The sequence below is a fragment of the Cnephaeus nilssonii genome (genome assembly GCF_951640355.1).
Source record: "Cnephaeus nilssonii genome assembly, chromosome: 4".
NCBI lineage: Eukaryota > Metazoa > Chordata > Mammalia > Chiroptera > Vespertilionidae > Cnephaeus > Cnephaeus nilssonii.
Genome location: NC_137075.1, coordinates 84,022,452 through 84,034,981, shown reverse-complemented (window position 1 = coordinate 84,034,981; position 12,530 = coordinate 84,022,452). Strand labels below are relative to the sequence as shown.

At 50.2% G+C, this 12,530-nt stretch overlaps 1 protein-coding gene across 4 annotated transcripts in view; it reads right to left on the bottom strand.

Annotated features, from left to right (window-relative positions):
• SMOC1 (SPARC related modular calcium binding 1) overlaps nt 1-12,530 on the bottom strand; it is a 137,386-nt gene that overhangs the window by 17,250 nt on the left and 107,606 nt on the right. For all 4 annotated transcript variants that reach the window (XM_079768697.1, XM_079768694.1, XM_079768695.1 and 1 more), the window contains exon 8: nt 307-499. In XM_079768697.1, the coding sequence (XP_079624823.1) occupies nt 307-499 (193 nt within the window). The remainder of the gene's footprint in view (nt 1-306; nt 500-12,530) is intronic.

Genomic DNA, 12,530 nt, shown 5'->3' with positions numbered 1-12,530 from the left:
GCATAGAGATGGCACCGTATGTCTGCACACGGGATCTTTTTTGATCCATAGAACCTAGTGACTCAGGCAGGGCAATAGCCTTCTCATCGGAGAACTGGGGTTCAGAGAGGCTACCTACTTTTCCAAGGTCGCCCAGCATCCAGGACCCAGATCTCTCTATCGGAACCTCATCTGCCCTTGAAGGAAGGTGCTGGTCCCCCAGTGCCTTGATTCCTCCCACCCAGGGCAGTGAAGCTGGGAGGGGCCGGGGGCCAGCCCAACAGGAAGCTGGTTCTCTTGCCCCAGGATCCCCCCGGGGGGACTTACCGTGTGGAGGTCCCAGGCAGCGGGCGCCCCGTGTCCACCAGCACACACCAGCAGTAGCCCGTGGACTGGTGGCACTGCACCGGCTTATAGAGCCCCCCCGGGGCGCACTCTGGGATGACAATGCCCTCCCGGGGGTTCTGCCGGGCCTCCTCCAGGGCACTCTGCCTCTCCTGGTCACATGAGTGGACTTTCTCTGCAAAACAAGACACGGCCTGTGGCTACTGTCTCTCCCGTGACTCATCATTGCTGCCCTCCATGCAAAGACCCAGCCTGGTCCCAAGGAACTGACAGCTTGGCTGGCGAATCCGCAGGAAGAGCAGAGCGGTGCCTCCAGCCTCCAGCCTCCAGGGCTCATCAGCATCCACACCCAGGAGGCTCCAGCCAGGGACTGCAGCACTCCTTACCTGGGCGGTGGTTTGCCTGGGGCTGGGGTCAGAGTGGCTCCTGCTGTGCACTGTCTGCTGGCTCGGGGAGCTGACGAGCAGAAGCAGGAATGCCTGTGTGTGTGTGGACTCTCCCAAGCCCAGACACAGCGGGACAGAGCCACGGGCCGCCGGCCTCGGCGGGAGCCATGCTCAGTGCCCAAGAGGGGCAGACACGAGGCCCCACCCGCTGCTTCCCAGCTCCAACAAGGCTGGACAAAGGAAGCTGACGGGACTTGCTCCTATTACACAACTCTGCTTCCAGCCAGTGGGAGGGAGCAACGGGCCCACGGGAAGGTGTCTGGACTCCGTGGCCTGGGGAACCGTGAACGTGTCTGGACACTCACACTTGGCTTCCCTGGAGCCAGGCCCGGGCTGAGGCGTGTGCACCGCCCAGTGCCAGGAAGGCCGGGTCAGAGGGCCTCAGACCCACACGGCCACGACCTGCAAATCCCACCCCGTCAACCAGCCAACCCACCTCCCTTCCCTTTCCTGGTTTTCTTTTGTTGTTATTATTGTCGGGCTATGCTTCGTCTTGCAATTATTAAAAATAAATAGCATTGGGTTTCTTTTCGTGTTATAAAGAAATATTTAAAAACCCATAATCCCACCAATTCAATGCTACCTCCCCTAGATCTTTTCTTATGCACATACACATGCAAATGCATATGCACACGCCGACTTATATTTTTACAATCAGAGGGATCACACCATAAACCTGTACTGTTACATTTTATCTACTTATTTATTTCCCTTATTACTTTTTTTTCCCCAAGAACATTATTCCAGAACTTTCCTCTTGAAGATGACAAGGAATACAGGCTTGAGCGTGCCGTGGAATTTTCAGTGTGTTACAAAAATACCATTCCTAGGGCCAGGAATTCGGTTTCAGCAGCCTGGAGACTCATGCTACTCACTGAGCAACCGAACAAATGATCAAAATAACAGAAACTCAACTCAGTGGCTCTGTTAATGGTCCGCATATGAAAGTACAGATGTTGACACTGCAGTCATGCCCAGAGATGCAACGCAGCTCCACTCTGCCTCCCAGAGACGCCGGGTGATGGGGAACCTAAGGCCTCACAGAGCTGAGGAGTGGCTCACACTGCAGGGAGCGGGGAACGTTTCCTTAGGGGCCTAAGAACATCTGAGGGTCAGGAGGCAGGTGTGGATAGCACAGTCACTATGACAACATAATTTGGAAACTGCAAAGTGAAAAACGTACTATTGTTTTCATCATGCAAACACAGTGAAGCTACACAGAATCGCATTGGCTGGGGAACAGTTCCCCACAGCAGACCGGCGTTAGACTGGGGGTTCTGAACCCGACTGCAGCTGCCACCTGCACAGCCTCTGGAGGCGGCTTAGGAAAGGGACGTAAGCCGATGGGTGAAACCTGGTTGGAGCCCAGAGGTTGCACTTGAGCCCCTGGCCGGGATGAAACCCTGGCACCTTGCAGGGGATTACGCAAGGGCTTTTCAGCCACTGCACAGCCCCCGTGTGGTAGCCTGATTTTCCTACCTCGTATTTCATGCCACGGAAAAGGCGACAGAGGAGCAAAACCAAAGGAAAACGGCGTTTGACCGGCACCACGTTGGTGAACAACCTCTGACAGAGGCTTTAAATTAAGATCCTGTGGTCCAACATTCTAAAGCCATAAATCAGCCTGAAAGCCAGACGCAGAGAGGTGGGAGGAAGCTTCCCCAGGGGCAGAGCGCATGATGAACCTGACCTCACACCGCTGGGGATCCCGCAGCTGCGGAAATGTGGAGGGGGGCCATCTCGGGAGGGGTGGGGACTGCGGTTTGGGGGCCGTCTGTCTGGGAGTCCCCCGGAGGCTGTTCTGAAATGCTTACAGCAGCTTCCATAGAGGCTGCACCAAGTTCAGTGGCGAACAAAAACCATACAAACGAGGAAGCTCACTAATTTGGAAAAAATGGGGGCTGGCGTGGAACTAGAGAGGATAAATGCAGGGGTTACTCCCCTTTTGTATTGTTTGCTTATTACTTTACGACAGGCCCTACAAGTCTGGGTGCCCCTCTAGGAGAGAGACAGGAAAGGTTTGTAATAATAGCACTAGCAGTTTGTCTTCCAACGGAGAGAAAATCTCCTTTAAAACCATCCTTAAACTAATAATAGTCAAAGCAAACATTCCGTGAGCAGCATGTGCCCGTTGACAAACCGGGGGCTTTCCTTGCCTCGTCTCTTCATCTGTGTGAGGGGGACATTATCCTTATGGCCGTTTTGTAGACAAAGAAGATGAGCTTCGGAGAGACCCATGAACTTTCCCAAGTTCACTCAGGCTGGGAAGAGGAGGGCTGGGGTTCTAGTCGAGGGCTTCCGAGAATCAAGCCTGTCTTGTTAACCTCTGGACGGTCCTGCCTCTAATCATTGGCTCTTGGAGAAAAATATGTTTATTTTTATAGTGTGGAGTTTTTCCAGGTCAATCTCTTTGCAAGCGACCCCAAATTGCTGCATCCAAACACATACTTGCTCATTCTACACAGCACAGCTTCTTCCGGAATAATTTTCTCAGCTTTGGCACACTAGGAATCTTACACCCGAGTGTTTTTCCCTCTTTGCCTCGGAGCTGGAAAACTTAAAGCCAAATTTGCACCTCGCCTGCCATTACAGAGGAGTGAGCACCAAGAGCTGACATCCATTTGAGTGTTTTCCGTGCGCCGCGCTTGGTACTGGCACTTGCACTAACTCACTTGAAGCGCATCACCAGCCTCTAAGACAGGTGTTCTCATTATCCCCGCTGAGCGGAGGAGAGCCCAGGAACACAGACTGGCTGGGTGGTTTTCTCAAGCTCATACCAGCAGGAGGTGGCAGAGCTGGGGTTCGCCCAGGCAGTCTGACCCTAGGCTCTGCTCCTTACCTCTGCAATATTGTCTCTCACCGGCATAGACAGGCCAGTCTGATTTTATTGTAACCTGTGTTCTTCTTTTATTTGGTGTGGCAGGTTGTTACAAAATGGTCCCTAAATCCTCCGCTAATCCCCAATCTTGATTGTGCCCAGAGTTGATCCTTTTGTTCTGGGAACCTTTTCTCCTTTATCATCTTTTGCTTTTCTTTTTTTTTTTTTTTCTCTCCTTTACTTTTTAAATTAGGTAATTAGGTCACACAATGAATTGCACCTCCCCGTATCTGGCCCTGTGTAACCCCTCCCTGTTTGTTGACTCTGATTTGCTCTGATCAATGGAAAGGGCAGAGGTGACAGTGTGTGGCCTTCATTCCAGGCCTTTAGAGGCCTTGGAGCTTCCACTCTCACTTTCTTGGAAGCCACCTTGAGACCATCACCTAAGGAAGCCAGTCTAACCCCTGGAGGATGAAAGGTCACAGAGGAGAGCCAACGGGGCTCAGCCTCGGCCAGTTCCGACTGCCACGCATGGGAATGAGGTCATCTTGGCCATTCCAGCCCAGCTGACCCTCCAGCTGGATGGGTCCCAGAGTGAGTTCAGGTAGAACCAGCCAGGGAACCACCCAGCCAACCCACAGAAGCATTAGAAAGAACACATTTTTATTTAAGGCATTAACTTTTGTAGCTGCTTGTTAAACAGCAACAGATAACGGAAACACTAGACTTGCTCAACTCTTTATCAATTTACCTCATATTTTTGTAGGCCTCTCAGACCCTTCAGCCAATCGATCAATCGACCAACTATTCCTATAGTGTTTCTCGAGTGGTCATCCAAATACTAATCACTATGTAGCAAGGATGAATGGAAGAAATTGGAAATATCATCAAGAGAAAAGACGTGTCATCAGAGACCAAGGCTAAGATCATCCACACCCGCGTATTCCCAATTACCATGCACAGATGAGAAAGTCGGACAGAGAAGAAGACCAATAGGAAAAAATTTTATTCATAAGAAATATGCTTAACTTTATGAACACCCTGGACCACCAGAAAGATGAACAAGTGGGTCCTAGAGCAACTTAAGCCTGAAACATCTCTGGAAACAAAAATGACAAAACTGAAGCTGTCCTACTTTAGACACATCACGAGAAGGCAGGGTCCTTAAACTAATAAATTGTTCTTTGGAAAAGACAATGATGCTGGGAAAATAGAAGACCGAGCATGAGAAATTGACTCCATAAAGGAAGCCATAGGCTTGAATCGATAGCAGCTGAGCAGGGCTGGCGAGGACAGGACATTATAGACATCGCTCAGTCATAGGGTCGCCAGGAGTCAGAGCTGACTCACTTTCACACACACACACACACACACACACACACACACACACACACACTCCAAGGAACGTGAGCTCATTCTGTCTCTGAGGACCCAGAAGCCAGTCCCAGCCTTGGAGCCATTTTCACCCCTTACCCTCTGAGTCCCCACCCAAATGAATCTTACAATTTTCAACTGTCAGTTTCCCTAGATACCAAGAGGTCACCTTAGAGAATGCAAGGCAAGGAATCTATGTCAGGGGTCTCTTCGTGGCCTGGGTCAAAGAGGGCGCTCCCCAGAAGAGAACACTACTGTCCTAAACTATTCCATTTCCACTTAGGAGGCTTCGAGGAAGTATGACAAGGTTAGAAGGTCTGGCCTGATAACTGAGAATGCACCAGGACTCTCTGTAAACACTTGAAAGACATAAACAGCAGGAGAGAGGGAACAGTCAGGGCTGCCCAGGGAGCCTGGGCTACCGGCCACACATTCTTGCACACTCATGCGCACCCACCCCTAGAATCCAATCCCAGGTGATGGAGAGAAGAAGGGAGAGCCAGGTTTCACTCACAAACTCTGATGGCCTAAAAGAAGAAATACAACGGAAAAGCGTCCTGTGGGAAACATGAGAACATGGTCCAGCCATTGCCACAGAAAACACACCAAGCTCTGTACCAGCGATTTCACCGAGCACCCGAGCACAGCAGGACTGAAATGGGTGGGAGAGGGCAGGGAGGGGATGGGAGAGAGAGACTGGGCTGAACCACACGAACACAAACCCTGTCTGCAGGCCCAGGGCACAGGGCACAGGTTCTTACGTGTCCGGCCAAGACGGGATACGCATGGAGAACAGCTCTGTCTGCTCTGGCCAGCCCAGGCCTCTGTGCCTCTCAATTATTCATGGTAATTAGCAGCAAAGGGGAGTGTGGACGACCTAAATCCTCCGCTAATCCCCAATCTTGATTGTGCCCAGAGCTGATCCTTTTGTTCTGGGAATCTTTTCTCCTTTATCACCTTTTGCTTTTTTTCTCCTTTACTTTTTTAAAAGAAAAATGGCCAACAAACCTAAACATCACAAAATCCTAGTTTCAGGTCCTTGGGCTGGTCTTTCTTTCCGATTGCTGCCTTCCGGAGGAGGAGCTGCTGAAGGAGTGAGCAGACGGAAAAGCCGAGGCGCTGGGTAACCCAGCATCCACGTAGCAGGTACAGGTGAGTCAGTCATGTAGAGAACGCTTTGGAGAAAGAGCAGGGGAACCGCATGGTGATGGAGGTGGCACAGTGATGAGTGGAGACAGAAGAAAGCAGTCAGAGATCAATAGCAGTTAGGCTCTCTAGAGAAACAGAACTAATAGAAGACTACTATATGGAGAGATAGAGAGAGAGAGAGAGAGAGAGAGAGAGAGAGAGAGAGAGAGAGATTTTAAGGAATTGGCTCAAGTCTGAAATCTGTAGGGCAGGTTAGAAATTCAAGCAAGAGTGATGGTACAGTCTTGAGTCCAAAATCAATAGGTCAGTCCAGCAGGCTGGAAACTCAGACAGAGTCTGCAGACAGAAGTCCTCCTCCTTTAGGAAATCTCGCTTTGTTCTCTTCAACTGATTGCACAAGGCCCAGCCATATTATAGAGCAGTGGTTCTCAACCTTTCTAATGCCGCGACCCTTTAATACAGTTCCTCATGGTGTGGTGACCCCCAACCATAAAATTATTTTCGTTGCTACTTCATAACTGTAATTTTGCTACTGTTAATGAATCGTAATGTAAATATCTGTGTTTTCCGATGGTCTTAGGCTCTACAGCAGCGGTTCTCAACCTGTTGGTTGCCTAAGACCATCGGAAAACACAGATATTTACATTACGATTCATAACAGTAGCAAAATTACAGTTATGAAGTAGCAACGAAAATAATTTTATGGTTGGGGGTCACCACACCATGAGGAACTGTATTAAAGGGTCGCGGCATTAGAAAGGTTGAGAACCACTGTTATAGAGGGTCAACTGCTTCACTTAAAGTCAACTGATTTTAAGTGTTAATCGCATCTAAAAAAATACCTTCACAGCCACATCGGGACCAGTGTTTGAGCAAACTGGGCGCTGCACCCTAGCCGAGTTGACACATACAGTTGACCATCACAAGGTCCATATGAAAACTGAGACAAAGCCCAATCTTACAGAAAGCCAGACACAGAAGGACCAAGAAGGAGAGTGGCCGTAGAAACATGCACTGGGAAGGTGCCTCGATGAGTGACACGATCTTTCCAGAGAAAGGACCGAAGCTCTCTTCCTGGTGAGGCTCAGCTGGTGATGAAGGGCAGCTGTCAGACCACTCTGACCGAGAGCTGCTTACACCTGAGTGGGGAGCTGAGGGCATGGGGGACAAGGTCCTGAGAGAGGAGGGTGCTCAGAGGGAGGATGCAGAGAAGGTCGGGGACCTTCGTGGACTGGTTCTCACACAGGCTGGTACTGGGCGGGTGCTGGCACCATGTCAGGCTTGTAACACGTAGCAAGGAAAAAGAACTGGCCACATGATCTTAACCTACCCTCCTTCCAGCCGCCCTCCATGCCTGCAGGCCCCAACCCAGAGGGCAGTCTCCTGCGCTGAGTCTAAGACTATCTGCTCCCCTCATGGCTACCTTACCCCTGGTACTGTGACCTGCCAGACCGTAAGCTCCTGAGAGCAGGGGCTCGGTCACATCCTTCCTGATCCTTCACCACCCCCATCCTGGGCCCCCGGCTCCCTTTTCATAGCTGAACCATGGAACCTCAGGTTTAAGGGACCCACAAAGAGTATTTAGTCCTAAAACCTCTCCATTGCTTGGATCCTGCGGTGCCATCCCCAGCCACAGAATTCTGTTCCAGCCTGACCTTCAGGGATGGGACCACCCGCTGCTGAGTGATTGCCCATCAGTGGGGACGAGGCCACAGAGGCTGAAAGAAGAATATCTGTCCCTTTGACTCATCTTGGGAAATGATACACTCCACCCTCAGACTATCAAGTTCTGGATTTTCTTAGGTGGAAAAATCAATAAAAAGTTACCCGCTTGAAAAATGAGAGGAGCTTATTTATGTTTCATTGCAAAAGGAATCCGTCCCACCAGCCAAGAATATTCAGAAAAACACTAGCACTGTGTCGCCTACAATTACCCTGAAACCCCTTCAAATACCTCACAGCCACTTAGCTTCTTATCAAAAATGAATGAAATGCCGAACAATAACCCAAAATAACAAATTGTGTGTTAAAAAAAACCACCTTCCCTAAATCACAACATGAAATTCCAGAGGCGTAAGAAATCGCGTGGCTCCTGGTCAGAATTCCCTGGGCCGGTGCGAGGGATGGTGCAGGGGATCTGGCTGAGGAGGGGACAGCAGAGACAAAGGGAGGGTGGGACTAGGTCTGAAGGCACTGACTCCTATTGTTTTTTTAAAAAATATATTTTTATTGATTTCAGAGAGGAAGGGAGAAGGAGAGAGATATAGAAACATCAACGATCAGAGAGAATCACTAATCGGCTGCCTCCTGCAAGCCCCACACTGGGGATCGAGCCTGCAACCCGGGCATGTGCCCCAACCGGGAATCAAACTGTGACCTCCTGGTTCATAGGTAGATGCTCAACCACTGAGCCATGCCGGCTGGGCCTGACTGCTGCTCCCGGGGAGGAGATGCTACTGGAGGCCGAGTCTTCGGGAGGGGTTTAGGAACATCACTGAGCAGGCCCTTTTGGGGTTTTTTGCCACACAGAGTTCTAGTATTTAAGGTTTCAAGCCAACTATGCGAAGAAGTTATTTTTCTTACTTGTGGACTTTGCACTTTTCACAGGAGGTCTAAGTGGCCCCAGAGGACCATTTTTCTGAGCACCATTTGCTGGGCTGGTTCTGCTCTCTTACTGTGGGCTCTCCGTCACATCCAGCACTGAGCTGCCACTCGGCCGTCACCAGTTCCTGAGCCTCACGGTCATCCAGGGACTCCAAGAACCCCACAAAGAGAAGGGAAACCCAGAGAGAATCACTCAGGGCTCCCTTTGGAGCAGAGGGCAGATGATAGGCCTGGAGACACCCAGAGGAGAGTCTGGCCAGGGCAGGGAAGGAGCAGACGCGCTGACACAGAACTAAGTCAACCCCTGAAATCGTGCTCAGATGAGTATCAAGTAGGGGTGGGGCGGGGAGAATAGAAACAGAATATGCACACATTCAAAACGGTCACCTCTTCCATGGGAATACGTTTCCCCATCTCATTTCATCTAAAGTCCTATTCCCCATAGAGTAGACAACCAAATGAAGTGAAAACGATAACGTCATCTCCCAATCTTGACCTACAATGGGACCTTGGACCACTTCCCTGAAGGAGGGCCACCCTTCTGATGGACTAACCGGCTGAGAGAAGAGATGTTCTGTAGCTCCGGTCCAGAAGAGTGGGGGTGTTGTGAAACCTCAGCAGGATGGCTACTTCCAAAGGCCAGAGGGAACTCATGGCAGTCAGAGGAAAGGGGTTCCAGGAACGAAGCGGGTAGGTGGGGCTATCTGACTTCCTTGGCAAGGCTGAAAGCAAGAGTAAGTGCTTACTACCTTGCTCCTGTACATGCCTCCCCAGGGCCTGCACGTGGAAGGTTCTGTCACTGTTTCATGGAAGTCAACCATAGTTAGAATAGAGACAGTATAGCATGGAGGTCAAGACATGGGCTTTGGGAGATGAATGGATTAAAACGTTGTGGTACATCTACACCATGAAATACTATGCAGCTGTGAAAAAGAAGGATCTCTTACTCTTTGAGACAGCATGGAGGGACCTGGAGAGTATTATGCTAAGTGAAATAAGCCAATCAGAGAAAGTCAAGTATCACATGATCTCACTTATATGTGGAATCTGATGAATAAAATAAACTGATGAACAAAAAAGATCCAGAGACATAGAAGCATGCAACAGACTGATGTATTTCAGAGGGGCGTGGGGTGGGGGGTGGGGGTGGGAAGAGATTAACGAATAAACTTATATGCATATATACATAGCTCATGGACAGACAATAGTGCGGAGAAGGCCTGGGGAGGGGACAGGAGCTGGGTGGAGGAGGTCAATGGGGGAATATTGGGGGAAAACTGTAACACTTTCAACAATAAAGGTAAGCTTTAAAAAAAAGACATAGTCTTTGAGGTCAGAAGGATCAGCCTCTACCACTTTTAGCCCTGTGACTGTGGGCAGTTAACTTAGCTCTTTAAGTCCCTAATTTCTTACCTGTATAACAGAGTAACAACAGCACACGCCTCAAAGGGTCATTGTGAGGACTAAATGTAATCATGTAAGTCAAGTGTTTAACCTGGCACCAGAGTTGATAAATGGTAAATTGTTAGCTGGTCTGTAGTGTCCACAGCAAATATGGAGTAAACCCAGACTTCCTGACCCATCCCAGTGATGGCCGGTCCCCTCCCTGGACTGCAGGGGCTGACCACACGCAGGCTATGGGAACAGCCTGCTCCGGGTGCAGGCAGCAAAGGGCCACTGTAGGCAAATTAAAAAAGTAATTCAACTGAGAATCAGTCTGCTTTTTATGTCACCATGCAGCAACTCAGAACAATGTCTGTGATAGAATAATCCCCCGACTGAGGTGGACTGCCCCTCCTTAAGGCACACCGCTGTCCAACGGTCAGCTCCTTCCCGAGATGGGCCTTATAGTTCTTCCATGGGCCCCTCAGCACCAAGCAGAGGACGTGACACATAGATGTTGATGGGCCTCTGACCCTGGGAAAGGCCCTTAACTAGCGTGGGTTCCTTCTTCTCATTTAAGACGAAGCAGTGGTGCCAGATGGGACCCCCTCTCATGGCTCAGCGTCAGGTACGATCCCCACAGTTCAGGGGCCCGCAAGCACCGAGAAGGGCCTGATGTTGGGCTAGGCTGCTAGGGGCCTTCAGGTTCTCCCTCGTACCTCGTACTGCCCTCCACGCTCATGTGTGTGGCCCAACCTGCTGTGGCTCAGAGGCCCCACCTGCAGAACAAATGAGCAGAGCCCACCCCACACCCAGCGCTGGCTGAGAGCACTGCTCACAGCGTGTGTGCAGCGGGCTCTGGAAATCAGGCTTGTGGCTGGGATGAAGGTGAGGAGGTGTGAGGGAAAATTACACACCATCACCCTAAGCAATTTCTCTCTGTGGAACCTAAAATGGCCATGCATGGTGCACCATTGGAGTGAAAGCAAACAAGCTATAAATTCTACCGAAGATATTTCTTCTGGGGTGAACTGTCCCAATATAGCAAAAAAACAACACTTTTCCCCCAAAGCACCGCTGAATCACATCCACCCGGATTTTAGAAAAGGCTCCATCTCCGTTGACTCATGCCATTAAGTGGGCTCATGTGACCCTCCCACCAAAAGAAAATAAGTGTGGTTTTTGCAACGAGAAGTGGCAAGTTGTCTTCTTTCGAGTTCTTCTCAGTAACTCGTTGACCTTGACCTGAGAAGCTCTGTCCCTTAAGGACAAGAGTTAGTCAATAAAAATGCAGGCGAGAAGGAAGCAGGGGCACAAGCCAAAAGGGGAGACGGGAGAGAGGTTTTTTAATTTGTCCAAATAAAGTATCATAACTTCACTCTTCATGCCCTAAACCACTAATGCCGCCTGGGAATGTGTTTATAAAATCTGTACCCTGCCTACTTCCAAAGCCGCTTGACAAACACTGAATGAGGACCCTCAGACCAAAGCAGAGACCATCGCTGACTTCTAGCAAACTGGAAGGAGTCAATTACACTCCCCGGCAGGACCTTTGCTTTCTGTTTTTTTAGCAACAGAGGCCAAAGAAAAACACAGGGACACGTGGTTTTGCTATCGACACCAAAAAGCATACAAACTCACCTACAGAAAAAACAGCACCTTTGCTGGTCGAGCAAGTTCCAGAGGCCGGATCATACCCCCACATCCCACCCACTATACCTCTGTGTTCCAAGCAAACAACGTGGGGTGAAGGCCCAAGGCAGCCAGAAAATCTAGTTTTAAAACAAGTAAGGATGGACCATGGGGTAGGCTCTCTGGGGCCTCCAACCGTGTTTATGGCTCCTCTCTGCAAATGGAAAAAGGCCTTTGTTGCCACAGAGAAAGCCGTAGGGATGCTCGCCCGTCCCAACTCTGTTCCATTGGCCGTGACTGACCGAGGCACCTGCATAGATAGACGGGCCGACGCCCAGAAGGCCAGTCAGAGAAGTAAACATCAAGGGTTTGTTTTTATATAGATATTTTAAATGCACACAAGCCCAGACCCGTCCTCAGCTGCTAACGTTAGTGGATTACTCATTCTTCCTTCCAATCACGTCATGTGCAAGGTTCCAGGTGGCTGCGGGGTATTTGCTTACAACGGCTACCGCTGGTTTCCCTGAGAGCTGTTTATTTTTCCAGGCCTCAGGTCATTACATCACCCGCGGTTTCTGGGCAGGCCAAGAGTGCTGGTTTGGGGGTGGGGGAATCAGTCAGGAGGTGCAGTTGCCTCAGTGACCCCAAGTCCCAATCATAGCGGCAGCTCTCCGGGCAGGAACTTCCAGGTGAGGAGGAACAATCCCAAAGGTGGCCAAAGGGCCCTCAGCAGGCCCAGAGGAGCAAGGCTCCAACACGGGCAAGTAAGCGCAGGATGCTGCGGATGGCTTGTCTGGTGA